The sequence below is a fragment of the Marmota flaviventris genome, chromosome 19 (genome assembly GCF_047511675.1).
Source record: "Marmota flaviventris isolate mMarFla1 chromosome 19, mMarFla1.hap1, whole genome shotgun sequence".
Lineage (NCBI taxonomy): Eukaryota > Metazoa > Chordata > Mammalia > Rodentia > Sciuridae > Marmota > Marmota flaviventris.
This window is the reverse complement of record NC_092516.1, coordinates 36,020,727-36,042,575: the sequence shown is the minus strand read 5'-3', so window position 1 is coordinate 36,042,575 and position 21,849 is coordinate 36,020,727. Positions and strand designations below refer to the sequence as shown.

General features: G+C 55.5%; 1 protein-coding gene across 4 annotated transcripts in view; it reads left to right on the top strand.

The window, feature by feature from the left end:
• Positions 1-21,282, top strand: part of Fbxl18 (F-box and leucine rich repeat protein 18) — a 40,898-nt gene extending 19,616 nt beyond the window's left edge. For 2 of the 4 annotated variants that reach the window (XM_027919731.2, XM_027919730.2), the window contains 2 exons: positions 1,620-1,838; positions 16,858-21,282. In XM_027919731.2, coding sequence (XP_027775532.1) covers positions 1,620-1,838; positions 16,858-17,014 — 376 coding nt within the window. In that variant the 3' untranslated portion in view covers positions 17,015-21,282. Of the gene's footprint in view, positions 1-1,619; positions 1,843-16,857 lie in introns of those variants that run through there. The other 2 variants (XM_071605256.1, XM_071605255.1) reach the window with 2 other exon arrangements.
• The last annotated feature ends 567 nt before the right edge of the window (positions 21,283-21,849 follow it).

Sequence of the window (21,849 nt, the reverse complement as noted above, 5' to 3'; positions counted from 1 at the left end):
CAGCGTCCTGCGTCTCTGGGATCACAGAAACCGGCCACCCGGACATAAGCTTTTGAAAGTGTGAGATGATGCACGTGCGTGTGTGCACGGCCTGCAGAGCGAAGGTGTCTCCGGCCCGCTCTCCAGAGACACTTGTTAGGTCTTCTCCCGGGACCGCGTTTCCTGTAGAAGGCACACAGGGGCCTCCTGAGGCTTCCTGGTCCTTTTACCATGAAAGGCTCTCTGTGCTGGCAGACACTGCAGCTCTGTCTCTCTTCCGTGTCTGTGTTAGTGTCCTGGGGCCACAGGAACACATGACCACAGACTGAGTGGCTTAAAATGGCAAACTCATGTTTACTCTTCTGAGGCGGAGTCTGGAATCCAGGTGCTGGCTCGGCTGGTTCCTTCTGAGGCTGTGAGGGAGAGTCTTTCTTGTGCCTTTTGTTTTTTTTTGTTGTTGTTGTTTTGTTTGTTTTTGAGTACTGGGGATTGAACTCAGGGGCACTCAACCACTGAACCCCATCCCCAGCCCTGTTTTGTATTTTATTTAGAGACAGGGTCTCACTGATTTGCTTAGCACCTCACTTTTGCGGAGGCTGGCTTTGAACTCATGATCCTCCTGCCTCAGGCTCCCGAGCTGTGGGATGCGCCACCGCGCCCTGCATGCCTCTTGTCTTTTGATGGTGACTGGCAAAGCTTGGTAGCTTGGTGCTCTGTGACTTGTAGACAGGTGCACTGCTCCAGGCCCTGCCATCTTCTTATTTGTATCTCTGAGCTTTACCTTGTCCCCCCCCCCCCGCCTTTTTTTTTTTGTGTGTGTGTACTAGGGGATCTAACCGAGGGGCACTTTACCACTGAGCTACATCCCCAGTTTGTTTTATTTTTTATTTTGAGACAGGATCTCACTAATATGCTGAGGTCTGTCTCCTAAGTGGCTGAGGCTGGCTTCAAACTTGCAGTCCTCCTGTCTCGGCTTCCTGAGTAGCTGGGATTACAGTTATAGGCGTGCATCTGTGCACCTGACTTTCTTATAAGGAACCAGTCATTGGATCTAGAGCAGACCTCACCTTAATTATCTGCAGAGACCCTGTTTTCACACTTGTAGATCCTGGGCTGGGACTACCCAGCGCACACCAGTTTTCCTCCCCATCTTCCTGGCTCTCAGCCTTCCTCACCCTGGTGCTCCTGGCAGCCTGTGAAGTGGCTTGGGTCATCAAGCTCCCCTCTGTCATGGCTGGAGCAACCCACCCCCACCCCAGCCCCTTAGGTTCCCACCCTTTCTTGCGGTTTGTTCATCTGTCTTTCCATCAAACTGAGCCCTGAGGGCCGGAATCACAAGTGAGTTCACTGCAGTGCATGAGGAAGGGAGGGTGCTGAGGGAGGCCAGGGATGCCCTGAGCCTGTCTGCACTGAGGGCTGGTGACCTTGGGTTGTCAGCAGTGCTGACTGCACTGGGTCACCCAGTTCTCCCAAATCAGGGTCTCCAGGGGAGCCCTGAGGCTCTGATCGCGCCCCCCCCCCAGCATCCAGGGACTGAGGTTTCGTGTGGGTGCTGGGGGGACCAGCAGCTCCCACTCAGTGCGTCCAGGAGCTCCGGTGGCAGTGCCACCCTGTGGTCCTCACGCCGCTCTCTCCCGCAGGCTGGAGCAGCCCTACTTCAGCGCCAACGCACAGTTCTTCCAGGCGCTGAGCCAGTGCTCCTCGCTGCAGCGTCTGTGCCTGGTGTCCCGCAGCGGCTCCCTCCAGCCCGAGGCCGTGCTGGCCTTCATGGCTCGTTGCCCGCACGTCGTCGTGTGCCACATGTTCACTGGCGAGTCCCTCGCCACCTGCAAGAACCTGCAGCAGTCGCTCCTCCGCAGGTGAGTGGCCAGCAGGCCTCTGACAGCACCGCCCTCCACAGACCCAGCGTCCCCAGTGCCCAGCACTGTTTGATGGGAACAGAGAGCGCCAGGCTGTGGTGGGTGGTCAGAGGGCCCGGCTTCCTTCTGCAGGGAGGACTCCTCTCTCTGGACATCCTCTTGGCCACAGGGTCAGTTTTCTAGGAGGCTCCACTCCCCTCTGTCCCCAGTACAAAAGCTGCTATGTTTTCGCACACATTTCGCCATAACTGTTTCTCTGGTGTATAAAATATACACCCCTGGGTTCTCTCTTCTATCTTTTATTTATTTATTTATTTATTTATTTGGGTACTGGGGGTTGAACTCAGGGGTGCTCAGCCACTGAGCCACGCCCCCAGCCCTTTTTATATCTTATTTTGAGACAGGGTCTCACTGAGTTGCTTAGGGCCTCAGCCTCCTGGGCTGCTGGGATCACAGGTGTGTGCCATCACGCTACGCCCAGGCCAGCTTTTTATTTTAAAATAATTTTAGGTAAGTAGTTAAAATAGGGTTTCTGAAGAGCCTTAATTCAGCTTTCCTAATGCGACACCCCGTGTGCCCCCACAGTTATCAGAACAAGGACGTCAGCAGGGCAGGAGCCATTTGAGCCACCTGAGAATTTGGTCCATTTCCTCCTATGTCCTTCCTCTCTCCCGCGATCCTATTTAGGGTCCAGTCCGGAGTCTCTGGTTGAATTGAGTTGTCTGTCTCCTTAGGCTTCTTTCTCCATGGCTATTCCCCCGTTGTTCCTTGTCCTTCATGACCTTGACACTGGGAGAACTGGTGGGTCATTTTGGAGCATGTCCCTCAGTTTGGGTCTCTCTGACATTTTCTTATGATTAGATTGAGAGTCGGCATTTTTGGCAAGAAAACCATGGAGGAGACTGGGCTTCTCGGTCTTGACACCTGGACGGCGTGGTGTTCTCATACCTTACCTCAGGCTCCATTGGCCTCCATTACCTGGGAAGGTGGTGCCAGTGAGGCTTCTCTGCTGCGAAGTCACTGTGTTCTTTCTTTTTTTTTTTTAAGTATTTACTTTTTAGTTGTGGTTGGACACAATACCTTGATTTTATTTATTTATTTTTATGTGGTGCTGAGGATGGAACCCAGGGCCTCGCCTGTGCTAGGCGAGCGCTCTACCGCTGAGCCACAACCCCAGTCCTCACTGTGTTCTTTCTAATGAACAAACATGTCATGGAGGGAGGCCTTGAGTGCAGATCCCGTGTTTCTTACCCTGCTTGACCCCCCAGTTTTAGCATCTGTGATGGATCTTGGCCTTAGTCCACTTGGGCTGCTATGACCGGGAAGTCACATGACAAGAAGGCTCGGTGGCTTAAATAACAGGTACTCAGTCTCACAGTCCTGGAGGCCACCAAGATTATGGTGTCTGGTGAGGCCCAAGAAGGGGGCTGCCTTCTTGAATCCTATCCTCACTTATGGTGAGGGCTTCTCCTCATGGCCTCATCTGGCCCTGCCACTTCCCAGTGGCTCCATCTCCTCACACCATCCTCTGGGGCTTCAGGTTTCACTTTGGAGGACACGAACATAACAGTCATCACCATGACTAATGATGATTTTCTGTGTCCTTCATTTTACGTTTAATTGGAACTCTACAGTGAGAAAGACCTTTCCCCCATTTTATTTACTCAGTTATTATGTCATATACCAGTGTCCACTCAGTGATTCTTTTTTTTTTTTGTAGCTGTAGATGGACAGCATACCTTTATTTTATTTATTTTTTTATGTGGTGCTCAGGATCGAGCCTCGGGTCTCACGTGCTGGGCAGGCGCTCTGCCACCGAGCTACAGCCTCAACCCGACTCAGTGATTCTTATTTAGTCACTGGGTTGGAGCCCACCGCTGTCACCGTGTGTGGCATTGTCTAATTGTCCTGGGGGTGCTCTCTTGTTTGGTGGATTGAGCCCAGGGCTTTATGCATGCCAGGCAGGCATCTCCCACATCTCCCAGTTGAGCTGCATCCCCAGCCCCTGGGGGTATTCTTTCCGTGGGTCTGCGCCCTCTTCATCTGACCCTTCCTCTTTTGGAGCACTCCCTGGCTCTCCGGCAGCTTGGATGTTCCCGCTCCTGTGTGCTTCCCTGCCTCAACCTGCTTGGCCATTTCTCTAAGGCTTGGGTTCCTCTTCCTGGACGGTATGTGTAGAAGCCAGGCCCTGGCAGCAGATTCGTCACCACTGCGGTGCCCTGCCCGGAGGGCTGAGTGGGCACAGCTACTTGTGTATGCACCCGTTACTTTCTTTCTTCCTTTCTTTCTTTTTGGTACTGGCGATGGAATCCAGGGCCTTGATCATTCCAAGCAGACACACCACTGAGCTGCACTGCGACCTTCCATAAGCAGTTTATTTTATCTCTCTCTTTTTCTTTTTTTTTTTTAACTTTTTTTGGTTGTTGTTTAGGTGACAGCATGCCTTCATTATATTTGTTTTATTTTTATGTGGTGCTAAGGATGGAGCCCAGTGCCTTTCATGTGCTAAGCAGGCGCTCTGCTGCTGAGCTACAGCCCCAGCCCTTATTTTATCTTATTTATTTATTTATTGGTGGTACTAGGGATTGAACCCAGGCCTCGTGTGTGGAACCCAGGGCCGTGTGCGCTCGGCCACTGAGCTCTGTTTCCCAGCCCACAAGCACTTTCATCTGAGCAGGGGTGTTGCCGTTTTGTTATATCAATGGGTAAATAGAAAATGTGCATCACGTTACTGTGTTGTCCAACTTCTCCTTGCTCGCTGTGTTCATTGCACACCGTGCACTCTCATGTCCATGAAGATGAGCCGTGCACACTGACCTTTCTGATTCTAGCCCAGGGTCCAAGCTCAGCACCACCCTTCCGCTTCCCGGCTCACATAACTTCTCTCCAGCAGCAGAAAGGCCTGGCTCTTGTCACCCACAGCACGTTTACCGATGTGTTCAGTCCCGGTGTGTGTGTGAAGTAGGTTCAGAATTGCTAACCACGTACCTGTGGAGAACATATTCGTGAACTGCAAACATATTTGTGTAGCATTTTGTCACCAGTCGTCCCGTGTCCAGTCAGAAGCTGTTCTCTAGGTACTTGGTGTTGTTCTTTGGTGCCTGCTTCAGAGCCGTCTCTACTTGCAGTAGGTGCCTTTGTTTCTGTTCACCATTCTGTTTGGTGTCAACTGCACATCATCGTTGAATGTGTGTAGCTGTTTGGGCCTGGGACCCTCACCGTATCCTCTAGCCCGTCAGTGCTGCTTGAGATGTGGGTGGCACAGTGGGGCTCCACCCTCCTCCTGCCGCCCCTCGCCAGGACACCAAGTCTCCGTCCTTTCTGTTTCTCTTGCACAGATGAGTCTTTTCTCCTGTCCCCTTCTTCCCTGTGTGCAATTTCCCCCTAATGCTCTACCACTGAGCTACATCCCTGTCCCAACATTTATTATCTTTTTCTTTCTTTTTTAATATCTTTATTTATTTGTGGTGTTCAGGATTGAACCGGGGTCTTGCACATGCTAAGCAGGTGTTCTGCTGCTGGGCTGAATTCCCAGCCCTAACGTTTATTATCTTAACCACTCTTCTTGAGACTTGGTCACACAATGTTGCCCAGACTGTCCTCAAACTCCTGGGCTCAAGTGGTCCTCCTGCCAAGGCCTCACGAGGGCTGGGATGTGACAGGTGTGCTACTTTGCCCGGCTCTGAGGTTTCTGCTGTTGATGGGTGTTCTGTTGTTTCCAGTCTTCCTCGGCCCCCACGAATATCTTTATGTGGGTTTCCTGTGTACACCTGTGCACCGCAGGTATTTTTGAAAATTTACCAGATTGGCCTCCAAAGCAATTCTCCTAGCCTCCACCCTCCCCCTCCAGCTGACTGTGGAACTCTGTCCACACCTCTGTGTCCCACCCTGCTGTGTCGTCAAGTTTTCAGGTGTGCCCAGTGTCCTGGGGGAGTGTGTCCTCCCATTGCCTGCATTGGTTCCCACTGAGCATCGTTGGATATGTTTTTTGACCGTTCATGTCTCCTTGTTTGTGATTGTCCCTGCAGATCTCTCAGGTACATTTCTGGCGGGTTTCTTTGAGTAAGAAGAAGGGAGCAAGTCCAGGGTAGCCATGCTTGGCTTGCGGCAGCAGTGTGGGTGCTCCCGTCAGGTGTCCTAGGGGTCCCTGTCTCCTTCTGGTGCTTCCTGCCTGCTCTGTCGCCATTGCTTCAGGTTGCTGTCCTGCAGTGGTGACCCCCTTTTACGCGAATCTTCCAGTTGGCCTTGTCCTTAGGCAGGTGTTAAGGCTGCTGGTTTGGATACAAAATGCAACTAAATAGGCTTTGAGCAGCTTTCTGGGTGTCTCACCAGAGGCTGCGGCTCACACTTGACTGTAGGAGTTGAGAAGGTTAGGAAACTCCCTGTAAACCCCACCCTGCTTGCTGTTGATGAGAGGAGCCAGGGCGCCTTGGGTCACGTCCCTGAAGCAGGAAGCAGGCACCGTTTGCCTGTGATTCATAGGAAAGCAATTGAATGAGGCAGGGTCCACAGGGCCCCCAATCAGCCATCTGCCCCAGGCTCCAGGACCCTCTGCTGCTTGTGCCTGCGCGAGTCCTCAAGGTCCAAGGTGCACTGTTTGAGGACTGTGAATGTCAAGTGCAGAAACTTAGAGTTTTGGAAATTCCAACTCGTAGCTGGAGAAGCAGTGGAATCTAAATGTCAAAATAATTGCCTGAGGAGCTGGAGCTGGGGCTGGGGCTCCGTGGTAGAATGCTTCCTGTGTGAACCCCAGGGTCCCATCCCCAGCCCTGCAAAACAGACAAGCAAACAAAAACCCTTTTACATTGTTTTGTACCCATTACTGCCATCCATCCTTAGACCTTTCCCATCTTCCCAAGCAAAAACTCACACACGTGAAGTAAGAACCCCACGTGCTCCTCCCCGGCTCCCGGCAGCCACCACCCTGCCACTCCTATGAGCTGATTCAGAGTCTCCTGAACAGGACTTGCACATTCCCCACACTGTGTTGTTCAGCCTGGGAGCAGGGCCTCCGGGAGCTAGCGAGGGTCTTGGTCCCCGCAGCTGGCATCTTCCTCTCCTGCCTGGCTGTTGTCCGGCCCTCTCTGGTGGGGCTGTGTCACTCACTGTGGTCCCTGCAAAGCCTCATCTGGTACTGTGCCGTGGAGCAGGACTTAGGCGAGCAGGTTATTCAGGGGAGTGGAGCCTTTGGAGAGACCACCTGAGGGATGCCGCCGGCTAGTGCATCGGGCAGAGCTCCTGAAAGAGATTTGAATGTGACCAAAAGGTGTGGCCTCCCTTCCCTCCTGTTCTGTGGAGAGAGACAGGAAGGAGACCCCAGCTGCTCCCAAAAAGAAGAGCCATTAAGGCTGGGTGCGCTCTGTGGAGTGAGGCCTGAGCTTGTCCCCAGTGCTGCGAAAAGACAAGATGAAAAGAAGAGCATCAGCCAGGAGGCCTTGGGTCGTGGGGCCTGGCAGCCCTGCTGGCTGGACTTCATGTTGGTCTTTCTTGTTTTGCGGTGCTGAAGATGGACCAGGGTCCTACACATGCTGGATGAGTGCTCACCCTTGAACCACATCCTTAACCCATGACTTTTTGGTTTTGTTTTTGGTGGGGTTCTTACTGTGTTGCCCAGGCCGGCCTCCGGTCCTGGCTTAGGTGATCCTCCCACCTCAGCCTCCCATGTTGCTCAGACTCCTGGCACACTGTGCTGGGCTCCTGGCACTGTGTTTGTGTTTTTTGTTGTTGTTGTTTTGTTTTACTGGGATTTACTTCCAGGGGAACTTTACCACTGCACTACATTCCCAGTTCTTTTAAATCAAACAAACAAACAAACAAACAAACTAATAAATAAATAAATAAATTTTTAAGTTGTAGGGGCTGGGGTTGTGGCTCAGTGGTAGAGCACTTGCCTAGCATGTGCAAGGCACGCGAGGCCCTGGGTTCGATCCTCATTGGACACAATGCCTTCATTTTATTTATTTTTATGTGGTTCTGAGGATTGAACCCAGTGCCTCACACGTGCCAGACGAGCAGTCTACCACTGAGCCATGACCTCAGCCCCAACTTAAAAAAATATTTTTTTAAAATTTTTTTAGTTGTAGATGGACATAATACGTTTATTTTATTTGTTTTGATTCTTATGTGGTGCTGGGGATCGAACCCAGTGCCTCACGCATGCTAGGCAAGTACTCTACCACTAAGCCACAATGCCAGCCCCAATTTTTAAAAATTTTTAGACAGGTCTTGCTAAGTTGCTGAGGGCCTCATTCATTTGCTGAGGCTGACCTCTAACTAGCAATCCTCCTGCCTCAGCCTTCCAGTCCACTGGGATTACAGATGTGCGCTACCATGCCTGGCGGTCTGGCACTACTTTTGATGTCCTTTTGAATCCATTCTATGAGTTCTGTATGACCTTCTTTTGCTTTAGACCTTGATTCTCCAGCTGTGGAACCTGGGAGCGAGGCATTGGCCAGAATGTTACGGCTCAGCCCCATCCATCGCGCTCCACACCTGGGCTCCTTGGGTCGGTGTTGGAGCAGATGTCTGAGGTGCCTTTTTGGGAGGGTCCAAGAGAGGGCCCAGGCTCTACCATGCTTCTCCAAGTGGGCCAAGGGTTTGTGGTGGCTGAGAACAGGGTAAGCAGGTGGCACTGCTGCCTGCTGGGTGCTCTCCTGCTCTGCTTAGTGTGCCAAGAGGCAGAGGCTGCGTTCTGGGTACCAGGTGCAGCCAGCCCTGCCCTCAGCGTGGGAGAACAGGGTGCCTCTGCCCCTCATCAGCTTGCAGCCGATTTCCACGTACTGGGTGTAGCTGGGAGGGAGCTGCCACCACAGCCCCAGGCTGACACCTCCCTGTCGGGTGTGTTCTGCTGAAGGGGCTTGGACCAGCCTCCTGGCTCCGTCCTGTTGCCCATGAGTGTGCCCTCAGACCAGGCTATGTGGACACTGTCAGTCCTGAGGGGTGGCTTTCCTGTGGAGATAGGAGCCTGCTCTGGGAGTTGCTGTCTTTCTTGGCCGTGTGTGCTTGGGAGTTTCCACAAAGCGCAGGGAGTATCCACGATCACCAAGCACTGTGGAGCTGTGCTTGTGTCAGGGACAGCCCTCGCGTCACCAGGGTCTGAACTTCCCCTGCTCCCTCGCAAAGAGGCTGCCTTGTCCTTCCGCTCCCCGGCTTCCTCCTTGCAGTGGACTGGAGCCGGAGCGGGTGCCAGCCCAGACCCAGGCTGCCGCCTCTCTCTGTTCGCGCCGTCCTGCTGCCTGGGCCTGCCCTCCCCTCCTGGCCTCCCTCAGGGCCCCATCTCCTGTGGCGCTCTTTCAGAGAGCACAGCACCTCCCGCCATGTGTCAAGGTCTTCGCCCCTTTGCACAGCTGGTTTTCGAGGCGCTTCCTTCCCGAGGCGCCCTTGTGCACTGCCAAGCACAGGCCTGGTGGTGGCTCCTGGGTGCCTGGGGTGCTGGTCTTACAGGGGCTGACAGCTGGAAGGGCCGTGATTCCTGCTGCTTGGTGCTCAGTGTCTGAGCCCAGATACAAGGTCGACCCTGGCCGAGGGGACATTTGGGTGAAACTGAGCAGGGCCTGTCAGCCCCTGTGTTCCGTGTGTCCCTGTCCTGCACCTGGCATGGTGCCACAAACCCATGGAATACTCGCTGCTGATGCAGAGGGTGAAGGCCCCTCCCGCTGCCACATCCCAGTGTGATCCCAGGTGCGCCACTTGGATGAGATCCAAGCACCTGTCCTTCCCCTCCTGGAGACTGGGGCCATGTTAGGGCTCTGGGCCAGACACGGCTTCACCTCTGTCCTTAAACCTCATGGAGAGCTGAGAGGTGAATGCCTCAGCTCTGGCGAACAGACGGGGAAACAGGCTCTGAGAGGTGAGACACGGTGCAGCCAGTGGTCACCTCGAAGGACAGCTTTCACACCCACAAGGAGGGGTCCTGCAGGGCCAAGTGTGCTGGTCCAGGCCCAGGTCTGCCCTCCTGCCTGCTGTGCTGGTGCCCCGAAGACAGTGGGAGAGACCTGTGGACGCCTCTGCTGCGGCCCCACTACCTGCAGGGCGGCCCCACAGCGGTCCCAGCTGCACCACAGGGTGTGCGCCAGCCTTTCCAAATGGGCTCCGTGTCCCCCCTGCCGGGCACCAGGGTCAGGCCCTCCCCGACCTGTCTGCCCGCCCCTGTGGCTGGGCTTCCTCCCTCTGGCACCAAAGGTGCAGAAGCTACAGCTGAGCCAGGTACTTCTCCGTGGGGTCCCAGTAGGTGGCGCTGTGGCTCTTGGCAACTGCACCCTGCTGTCCCGGTGCCTGCCCCAGACCCACTCCTGCTGGGGGACCCTGCGTAAAGGAGGAAGCAGAGCTTATTACTTTTTCTGATGCTTTTCTTTTTCTCACCCTTTTCTGCCTCAAGAGCTCAGAATTGCTGACCAAGAGAAGCTTCTCGCACCAGCTACTCTGCCATTTCCCTGTCCCTTTACCTAGTGGTGTGTTCTTGCCTTTATCCATGACTCCACAGCAGAGCCGACGTCCCTACAGCTTGTCACTGGCAAAATTGCCTCTTGCCAGGGTGGCGCCATCCTGCCTGTCCCCTCGCCATCTCTGGCTTCCCTCCTCACACGGCTTGGCTGAGGTGCTGCTGTGGTTCTGGTTGCGCTGTTTGCGGTTTGGTGCCAAACGCCAGCAAGGGCCTGCTGGTTTCTGGGTTAGGGTCCCACCCTGCCCTCTCAGGAGGCAACTCCCGCGGGTTGTCTTGTTTTCCCTGGTTGTGAAGCCACTTTCAGATGTGCCCTGGGTGGTCACAGCGTGGGAAGGCCCTTGTGTCAACGCTGCCCAGTGCCTGAGGCCATGCTGAGTCTGTTTTGCACTGGCCTTTGCTCTCCCAGGTTCGAAGCTCCTCCCCTGTGCCTTCTCCTGTCTTCCCCACCACGTGGCCCACGGTTTGGGGTTGCTGTGGCGGGTTTTTTCTGCCTGTTCCCCGCTCTTGGGCTTTCTCAGGGGCCCCAGCAGTGTGTCTGGAGGTGGGTTTGTGCACGTCTTTGTCAACAGGACTCTGGTGGCCACGGAAGGTTTCACGTCCTCCTGGGGGGTCTAGGCACACGAGGCTTTCCTGCTCCCACCCTAGAACCACCCCAGACCCCATGGGGTGTTTGCCTCCACCTCTCTTCTGGCCTCAGTGACACCTGCCTGGTGGCCGTGCCAGCCTTCGTCTCTTCTGTTCCGTGTCTGTCCTGGAGACTTGGTTCCTCTGGCCTGGCCAGATCAGTGCCCAGCCACCTGGCCTGCTGGCCTGGCCTGCGGTGTGGCGGGAGGTGGCCCCTTGCTGGAGCTGCCCTGACTCTGCCCCCCACTTCCCAGACACTGTGCTGCATGGGGCCCACAAAGGGAAGCTTCCGTGGACTCTCACTTGTGACTGTTTACTGTTGGGCCTCCTGGCTCTAGGGTGGGGAGGTCCCTGTGTCATCACCCCTGGGTTTCTTGATTCCTGATAGAGAGTGGTGACACTTTGGGGTGCTGGTCTGCATGGGCCACTGAGGTCTGGTGGACTTGCACCCCAAAGCTCACATGCCAGGGCATAGTCTGGACCTTTAACGCTGGCCTGAGGATCCTGAGCAAGTCCCACGTTAGAGGACTGGTGTGACTCTGGTCAGGGAAACAGTGACAGCCAGGTGTTCTGGGACCTTCTGGTGGTAGGGAATCACTGGCAGCTCTGTGCTCATCCTGGGTGAACCGTGACATGAGTGAGGCCACCAGTTGTCATGTGATGGCCTTCTCCCTGCCAGGCTTTGGTCTGGTTTTCCTCTGCAAACTCTCCTTTGGGTCTATTCATGGTGACTCCCATGTGTTTCTGGGCAGGGCAGTGTGGGTACTGGGGCAGCTGGTTGGCCTTCAAGTGGGGGCCTGGGGTCTTGGAGAGTCATCGTGAGCATCTGAGATATTCTGCTTCTTGTCTCCAGATCCTGCAGGAGAGATTGAGCCCAGAGTGTGTTATAGGCCTTGGAACTTCAGCCCCATAGCTGATGCAGTCACAATGAGGACATGCCGGCTCTGAAGCTGCTCCCAGGAGCACATGGGCTAGGCCCTCACAGGTGTCCAGATGCCTGTGCTATCACAGGGTCCTCACCCACTCGTCCCTGATGGCCATGGGTTCGATAGCCCTGGAGGCCCATGTGATCCTGCAGCCTCCTTCCTCCAGGATGCTCAGGAATCCCGTTCTGCCAACAGGAGGAGGCAGGGCCCACAGGCTGGTGTGACTCTGATCTAACATTCATATCACTCTGTCTCTGAGGCCCAGGTAAAAATTCTTTTCCCCAAGTGGCCCTGGAGTGTGTTCTCAGCCTGGCCTTTGCCACTGAGGCCGGAGGCGCTAACGTCACTGAAGGCCATGTTCCCTGCCTTCCCGGCAAGGCCTAGCTCGGGGCAGCCCTGGAGGCTGTACTCAAGGGCCGCCTGCTCTGACTCTGGGGGGAACGCAGAGGACTCTGTCTAGGTCTAGTCTGCAGCTGTGTTGAGACGTGAGTTTATGGGGGGGAGGGAGTGGATTATGTGGCAAATACTGAGGGCTTTAGAATTGAAAGTGGGTTTTAAAAGTGGAATTAGCGCAGTTTTTCAACTTCAGCTCTCCTGTGAGCTGCCTGGAAGGCTGATTGCACGTGCCCTGGGGAAGGACAAGGCCAGCGGGGTGCTGGGCCCACGGGGTGCTGGGCCGCAGGCTCAGCCAGGGAGCTTAGATGCAGAGCAGGATGCTACTGAGCTCTGGCTCCCTGGAGCATCCTCAGGAGGCCAGGGCTGGCAGGCCTCTAAGGGTGGCCGGGTACCCAGACCCCCCTGCAGCAAAGGCAGCATGTAGAGGCCACAGAGTAATGCTAGGCCTGACCGCGGCCCCTGGTTGCTGCTGATTCAAGGGAAGATGTTCACCAGGGACCTCCCATGGGGCCCCCGGGCCAGTGTGGCCATATCTGGTATTCTTCCTCAGCCACCAAGGAGTCAGTCTTCTGCAGTCTGAGTGTGGGGCCACAGAGGGTGGCCTGGGAATTCTTCCCTTGTCACTGGAGCCCCATTTTCCAGGTAAGGGACGGTGGGCTGGGTTGGGTAGAAGCCAGGTCAATGGTGACCTGGCTGCAGCAGCACCAAGTGTCACCAGAAGGTGCACCTTGGACGAGATGCAGGGGGCTTCCTTCAACTATCCTCCCTCCCCTGCACTGTGTCCCTCCTTTCCTGGGGTGTCATGAAGGAGTAACTCTGGGGGTGGTCTGGGAAGCTCCAGGCGTGGGTGGGGTAGGCGCAGGCTCTGTGCTCTCAGTGTGTGAAGTGTCTGGAGGGACACTGCCTCTCAGTGGCCTGTCTGGGTTGGGGCCTGGGTGAGAAGGTCCAGGTGGGAGTTGGGGGGGTCCCTGAATCTGCCTCACCAGCCCACGGCCCTCGGGAGGCCCCATCCTGGGGACATTTGCTGTGGACGCCCCGAGTCCAGCAGTTCCAGCCTCACGCTCTTCCCCGCAGCTTCCTGGCCATGGGCTCTCGTGCACAGTACCTGCTTTTCTGCTCCAGGCACCATGCATTTGTGACTGTTGGTGTGCAGCCTGCCATTTCTCCCTTAGTATCCAGGACAGGTCGTCGTATCTCATGTGGCAGGACAGCGGGGACCCACACGGTGTTTCCCCATGTCTCTCCCTCCCTTTTTTCTTTGCATGGACAGAAAAACTCCAGCTGGTCATTTTGTCACCGGAGGGACCGTTGGGCAGAAACCAGGGTATGGGCTGATTGAAGGTGTTCCTGACAGGATCCTGGGGGTGCACCGAGGGCCCAACGTTCCTGTCTGAGCTCTGTCTGAAGGGGTGCCGACAGGTGTGGTGTGTGTGCTGCTGGCCTTGCGTCCCCGCGTATTCATTCCTGAGTGGCCTTCTCTGGGCCCAGGCGGGAGCTGTGGACTGGCCTCCCACTATGGCCCAGCAGTGCCATCTGAGTCCCTTGTGGGTTGTCTTTTGGTTGTAAAAATCTTCATGCTCTTTAGACCCCAGTAACCCCATTTCTGGGATTTATTCTGAGAAAACACCTCAAAATACAGAAGAAATTATACTGTATTGAGTGGTGTTTATTGGTAAGAGTAAAAACCAAGTCCCTGTCCTGTGTTTGTATATGAATACACGACCCGTGGAACTCCGCATCCCATACAACACAAGAACGGGACTCTGCTGGGCACAGTGGCGCATGCCTGCCATCCCAGTGACTCAGGAGGCTAAAGCAGGAGGATCATGAGTTCAAAGCCAGCCTCAGCAACTTAGTGAGACCCTGTCTCAAAATAAAACATAAAAAGGGCTGGGGAGGGGCTGGGACTGGGGTTCAGTGGCAGAGCACTTGCCCAGAACACATAAGGCACTGGGTTCGATCTTCAGCACCATATAAAAATAAATAAATAAGTGAAAGTATTGTATCCATCTACAACTAAAATAATTAATTAAAAAAGAAATAAAAGGGCTGGGGATATGGCTCATTGGTTAAGTGCCCATGGGTTTAATCCCTGGTCCCAAAAAGAAAAGGAAATGGGATCCTAATTTGGATAAGTTGTGTGTGTATAGAATTAGGATACTATGTGTGTGTATATCTAATATGTCAAAATATACTCTACTGCCATGTATATCTGAAAAGAACAAATTTTAATAAGTCCTCAGATGGTTGGGGTAGTGGCTTGGTGGTAGAGCACTCCCCTAGCATATGCAAGGACCTGAGTTCGATCCTCAGCACCACGTATATAAAAATAAATAAATTAATTAAGGGTATTGTGTCTAACTATGACTAAAAAATAAATATTTAAAAAAGTCCCCAGACTGTGTCCAGCTAGGGCTTTGGCTAAATAGATGTGGTAGCCCTGCCAACTAGAGCACTAGCTACCAGGAAAGGCAGCCTCCAGGCCCTGGTGAATGCCTGGGTGTTAATTTCGGAGACCGTGGGGACCCCGCTGCAGGCGTGGTGTGTGGCTTGAATGGGATCCTGAAGGACGGCAAAACCACGAAGCAGCCGCAAGTGGTTTGTACTTTGATGTGTCACATAAGCCACAAGACAGAGTGGATGAGGAGACACAGGCGCCAGCTTCTGTGTCCCTGGGAGACACAGCCTGAGCTGTGTGCCACTAGCCCACACCTTCACGTGTTGCTGGTGATGTTTTCTTTCTAAACTAAATAGTGAGCTTAAGACAAACCCTGCATCTCTCAGCAATCATGGAGTGTGCAGGGAAGGCATTTTGGAGGGTGGCTGAGTGCTCTATTTAAATGGCCTGAACCCAGGGACACTCTGCCACTGAGCTGCACCTCCAGCCCTTTTAATTTTGAGACAAGGTCTTGCTAAGTTGCCCAGGCATCCCCTGGTGCCAAAATGGGTGGGTGGGTGGGGGGGGTTACGAGTATCTTTCTCGCATTCCTCCTGCCTCAGCCTCCTGAACAGCCAGGATTACAGACCTGTGTCACTGTGTGTGGCTCCCTGGCATATTTTTAGTGGCCTTAGGCAGAAGTTTTTCTTCACCATGATGCATCCTTGACAGGTATAATAAAGGGCAGAGAGAGGTGTGATTGAAGCTTGTCACACTGTGTCTGCCCGCACCTCACTGCATGTGGGGAAGGCTGGGACCTGCCCAGCTCAGCTGTGGCCGGGATTCCTGGAGGGCTCCATTCCTTACCTGTGAGGAACCAATCCTGTGCCCTCCCCCCACAGCAGCTCGTTCAGCACCCCAGTGACTCAGGGGGTTGGAAGGCAGGTGCCTTTAAATGCAGGTCAAAGGTTGGGGAGGGTTGAGGTCGTGGCTCAGTGGTGGAGTGCTTGTGTAGCATGTGTGAGGCATTGGGTTCGAGTCTTAGCTCTGCATATAAATAAATAAAAGGTCCATTGACAATTAAAAAAAAAAAACCATTAAAAAATTATTGGGTTGGGGAGATTTTGTTTCAAATGGGATAAGTTGCATGGTGGGTTTGCAGCAGGGACAACTGCAGTGTCATCTGCAAGGTTGGATCATGGACGCTGCTGCCAAAGAAGAATGCTGCATAGAACCGGGAGGTGTCCCCTGGTGCCAAAACGGGGTTTACGAGTATCTTTCTGGCAGGAATTTACAGAAGTCAACACTGTGCTGCCTCAGGTGGGGCCGTGTGCAGAGGCCACGGAGCTCCTGCCTCTAGGAAGGAAGGCGCTGGGGCTGCAGGGGCCTCGACTAAGTTTTGGCAAACGCCAAGGCTCTCTATTGCATGGGTTCCTTGTGCCCTGACCTGCAGGGTCATCTCACTCTGTGGACCCTGCAGTGTTCCTTCTTCTAGCTTGAGAGCCGTGTCCACACTGGGGTTGCTTTGTGTTGCCTTCGTGGGGGAGGGAGGGAGGGAGGGAGGGGTGGGGCAGGGAGGACCTGGGCCTGGCCTTGCTCCCGCTGGCTAGGGCCCCACTCTGCCTCTGGCCAGCTGAGAGTCCACCGTGGGCCTGTGGGGCCGTGGAGAGGGTCTTATCTGTCAGACTCAGCATGGTGCTTGGCACACAGTGGACACTCTGAACCTCACATATGAGTCTCCCCACGCAGTGGGCAGGGAGCAGGGCTGCTGTGGTCTGCCGTACCTCCTGTGGTTCTGGAATGGTGGCCCTGGCTTCACTTGTCTCAGAGCCTGTTGTTGCCTCACTGACCTCAGATCATCCTCCCTTGAGGGTGCCCCAAGGCTGTGTGGATTCGGCCATCTGTCCCTTCTTTGTCCGAGCAATGAGTCCTCACTGGCTCTGCAGAGCAGGAAGGGCCTCCCTGGGCCTCTGATCTCAGGAGGTCCTCTTCAACACCCAGAGAGTGTGCAGCTCCGGGCCCCTCCCTCTGGCTGGCTTGCATGCTCCTTCCCCTTCCCAGATCTGGCTGCCCCCAAAGGGCCCTCACAGCTAGTGTCTTTATCAGCTATGTCAGGGTGACACCAGGGGCCAGAGTCTCAGGGAGCTGCACGGAGCTTGTGTGCGGAGGGCAGGTGCCGGCAGCGCCCCCTCTCCCCCGCACCGGGCCCCTAATCTCCCACCTGCCCCTTCTAATGGTTTGCCTCTGGTTCAGTTTTCAGGCTGAGAGACCCGCGTTGAACGTCGTCATCTTCCCTCTGCTCCACGAGGGCCTGACAGATGTCATCCGAGATGTGCCCATGGTACACCTGGACGAGATCACCTTGTTTAAAAGCCGAGTGGCTGAAGAGCCCCCAAACCTGTGGTGGTGAGAAGCCCAGCCAGCACCAGTCAGCTTCCCTTGGTCTCAGTTACCACAAAGACGCCCTGCTGCCCCCTGCAGGCCTCCAAGGAGCCTGTGGACACTGGGACCCCGTGGTTTTTCAGAGGAAGAAAGTGTCTCTCAGGCCACCCCGCGGCAACCCCCTGGCTCCCCGTGTTTCCTCTTGCTTTCCTCTTGCATAGTATGGTTTACGTTGAGGGTTTGCGTTCTGGATGATGGAAGGGGACAGGCAGCCATCAGCAAGGGCAGTGGTTGAGCCGTGCTGGCCTGGGGCCTGGCCAGTTGCATCCCTTCCCGGGGCCTGCCTTGCTAGATCGTCCACTCTCCACGCCTGCCTGCATGCTGGGGTGCTGGGTGGGCTGCTGGCCCTGCCCATGCTGTACTTCAGCCATAGGAGTGTCCTTGCTCCTGTGTTAGTGTCCTCAGCCATCGGGCCCCATGGACAGGTGACTGCCCATCTATCGGGGGTAAGGTGGCATTTCCTTGAGGTGGCGGGATGTCCACAAGTTTGGTGGCTGCAGAATTGGGGTGCTTTCTACCATGAAGACATTAAGGCTGGGGTGGCTCAGTGGTAAAGCTCTTGCGAAGCATGTGCTGAGGCCCCGGGTTCCATCGCCAACACCACGAAAAAAAAAAAAGATGCCCAGCTATGTCTGAGAGGTGTTTCTCTAGGTGATGCCTGTACCCAGAGGGGACCCCAGGGCAGGGCTGCTGGGTGGGGCTCTCCTGGGCTAGGCCTTGGGAGCTGAGCTGTGACCCCAGGGGCCACGATTCGTGGCACTGGCTCTAGAAACTTTAGCTCCCCTGAAGTGCTGTGTACCTCGGAGGAAGCACATGCCCTTGGCTTTGTTAGAATAAACCCCAGATCGGATGCTTAAGGTTGGAGTAGTAGTCAGATCCCCCTGCTGCAGGTGACCTTATTTAGTTTTAGAAACAAATCCTACAAAACTGTTCCAGAAATGAAGAAGGTCCCTCCGGTGTCTGGGGCCTCACACTTGACTGGCTGGCCGCTGCGTTTGCTCCTAGGACTCCTGGCACCATGTCCCATGGCCGGGGGTTTCGGAGGGGCCCTGGTTGAGTCCTGTCTTCCTGGACTCCCACCCCAGCCGCATCCAGGATTGGTCCCCTGCAGCCCTGGTGTCACCTGATGCTTCCATTCTGGCTGCGGGGGTCTGTGCAGTGGCTGCTTCCCGATCCCCTGGGCTAGGGCTGCAGAGCCACCAGGCCCCCTCATTGCGGAGCTTCCACCCACACCCGCCTGCTCTTTTCCTCTGGGTTTCTGTTGCAGCAGGTTCCTGCACAGTGCAGTGGTGTCCTGCACGCTCCCTGCTGATGCAGAAGCAGGTAAACTAGTCCCTGGGTGGGGGCCGGCCTTGCCTAGGCCCTCTGGGCCAGCTGCTCAGAAGCTCTGCCCAGCCCAGGGATCCTGGGGCCCTCCCGTGTGGCTGGGGCCCAGCCTGGCACTTGCACTGATCCTGGTCTCCACAAGGTGTGAGTCCGGCCTCTCCCCTGCTCTTCCTCCTGTCTGTCCCTGCCCTGCCCCGGCAGCTCACTTTTGTGTGCACAGGTGGGTCTATGTCAAAGGCCCTCTCCCTCTGCACCGTTTTTCTTGTGTGAGGGAATCCTCACCCCTCTCTAGAGCACAGGTCCCCCCTATCCTGTCCCAGGCTACAGTCAGCCAAGGGACCTTTGCCTGCTGGCTAGACCTGGAGCCTTCACCCTGGGAATCCTGACCTAGCCTCTGAGAGCTGCAAACCCAGCCTGTCCCCTCCTGGCATTGCAGGCCATAGGACAGGCTGCCTGGGGACCTGGGGGCAGGGCCAGGGTCTCACACAGCTGTAGACAAGGGTCGGAAGGGTGGTGACAAATCCCACCCCACCCCGTTACTGGACATTTCTTTAGAACTTTAAACTGGCACCTGAAGGCCACTAGTGAGGGTGTTCAGGTTACATGCTGTGGGCCCCTGGGACTGGTGGCTTGTCCTCAAAGTGAGAGTGTGGCTGGTCATAGCCTGACAGGCCCAGGAGAGAGGCAGGTGACCTGGAAGGTCCTGGAACCTCAGAGGCCCTGTGACTTTGGGCTCTGACTGCCCTGGCCTGAGCCCTTCTTTGCTCTGCAGCTCAGCAGAGACTGTCTTTCCACTAGGAGTTTTTCTAAAAGGCTGAAGCTGTGTTGGGGATGTTGCCCGGGTGGCCTCTCCTTGGCAGCAAGCCACGTACCCAGCAGCATTAATTCATTCTCATAAAAAGGGCTGGGTGGGGCGGGGGCTGTCAGGAGCCGCTGGGGGTACAAGCAGCCTCAGAAAGCGGCGCCCAGGCAGTAGACCGTGTAGTGTAGTGTCCCTGCAACAGTCCTTTGACTTAGAGTGAGAATTTTCACTCCTGCCCCGAGACAGGGTCACAGATGTCAGCAACGGGCTTACTCTCTCTAAGTGCTGTTTTGGCACCGATATTAATTGCGATCAATATTTGGTAGCGTTTTACACTGGGAAGAGGACCCACCCTAATGTCCCCAGTTGGCAGGACTGGGCTATTCAGTGGTGGACCGTATGCTGCCTGCCAAGGAGCGTTGCCTGTGAGCCTGTGCGTGTGTCTGCACCTGCACACGTGCCCATGTGTTCATTGGTGCCCGTCTGTACGCATCTGCACACGAGTCTGCGTCCACTGTGTGCATGTATGTGCACGTGAGTTTGACTGGGGAGGTGGGCAGGAGGGAGGAGGTCAGTGCGTTTATTTCTTTGTTATTAAGAAGAGAAATCCCATGATCTGTGGCTGCCACCTCCGCCTCAGCCCAAACTGGCCACCCTGGTCTCCTGCCCTCTGGCAGGCCGTGTGTCCTGAGGCCCTGCAGCCTGCTCGGCATGGCAGCGTGCTGGCCCTGGGCTTCTGAAGGGAAGGCATTTCTGCCCCCAGATCCCCTTCCTGCCCCGGGGTGGCTTTCCTTATTTTTATAGCAAGTGATCTTGTCCAGAGACAGGAGCACTTCAGTCCTTCTTACCACAGGGATGTGGTCACCCCCTCTCCCCCCAATAGTGCCCTGCAGAGACCGTGCAAGGACCTGGGCTGGGAAGCTCGGGCTCGGGATTGCGGCCAGTCCAGCTGAGCTCCTCAGGCTGAAAGTGAGCTGGGCTTGTGCTGAGGGCCGCAGCTCCCTCGCCTGCTCCCTGCACCAGCACCCAATGCTGAGGCCCACTCGCTGGATGGTGCAGGGCTGGCCCGGGTCAGTCTGTTGGGCAGTGGAGCTGTGGGAGTTAAGGCTGAGCCTCTGGGGGTCCAGGAGCATGTCCCCAGCTGGGACGTGTGTGGTGGTGCTCCCTTAGGGAGGATGGGGGCAGCCCTCACCCCGGCTTGTGCTCCCCTTCATTGTGATCTGCCCCTCTCAGGATCTAAAACTCCCATGCTCCTGTGGGGGAAAGGAGACAGACCTGGGGTGAGCGGGGCAGTGAAGCCCAGAGCTGAGGCGCACCGTGCCCCCTGCGTGTGGCAGGCCTTGCTGCCTGCCCTTCTCGGAGGCCCAGCCACAACACCAGGGGCTCTTTGTACTGGTGTCATTTGCATTTGGGGGCACAGGGTTCTAATGAGCAGTTACCAGGGTCCATGGGGCACAATGAACAAGTATTCCACAGAAGCTTCCGCCTGGCGTCAGTCCCACGCAGGCTGAACGACATCGCCACAGTCACTCTGCTTGAGAGCCACTGCCACAGGCCGGGTGCTGACTGGTTGCATCTGCCACAGAGCCACAGAAGCTGCTGCTGCTGCGAAGCCCAGGGTGGCATGTGAGCGGAGCCCTGGCCACTGTGCTGTGGCCACGGCCTGTGTGAGCAGGGACGTCCGAGGCAAGCAGGAGCGTGCTGTGCATGTGCGCATGTGTGTGCTGTGCGTGGGTGGCATGCGTCCCACAGTGGCATCTCCCCAGGCTCTGCGCTGCCACCTGTGACCAGTACCAGGACCTGCCTGCGTGCTTTGCCTGGAACCAGCTGAACTCAGGGTGGATTTTGGGGGGGGGAGGGGCTGAGGCCTGTCCCTGGCCCAGGGGTCTCCTAGCGTCTTGTGGCCAGGTGCTAAACCACCACTCCTGCCTTCTGATGACCAACTCCCCTCCCTGCCCAGCTGGTGGAACTGCCCATGTGTGGCCTCTTACAGTGACACCCACTTCTAAATTTGGTGTTCTAACAAACTACATTCTGAATGGGTATTTTCATGTACATTTGTGGCATGTGGAAAATTTCAAATAAAGTGGACTTGATTTACACAGCCAGGCAGCCGTGTGGTCCTTCCAGTGGGGTGAGCTTTCACCTCAGACCCTCCCTCCCTGGGCCCGGGGGTCTGTTCACTTCTATGGTGGAAGGTGGATATGCTTGGGGGCCAGGGTCCCCAAACAGATGCATGGACAGAGATCAGAGACCCACAGCCCAAGGGTGGGGGCATCCGGAGGTGATGACTTGGCCCTGGCAGGCCAGGGATGCTGAGAAGGCGGGGAGGCCACGCTGTGCCAGCAGGACGGGCACCGGATACCGCACTGCGCAGGATCCACACTGCACAAAGGCTCCACTGGCGGGAGAGCTGAAAGGCAGGGCCAGGTCAGCTGCCCCCAGGTTAAGCATGTTTATTCACTTGTTTTATTATGTATATTTAAAAAACAAAGTCACCATTCAGTGACTTCAGAGGTATTAAGCACATTTGCATTACTGTGTGTTCACCACCACTCGCTTCCCGAACTTTCTCAATTTCCCCGAAACTGCAGCCCTGGCCCCGTTTAGCACCAGCTCCACTTGACCTGTTACCCCAGCCCCTGGCACCCCCGTTCCACTCCACCTTGTGACAG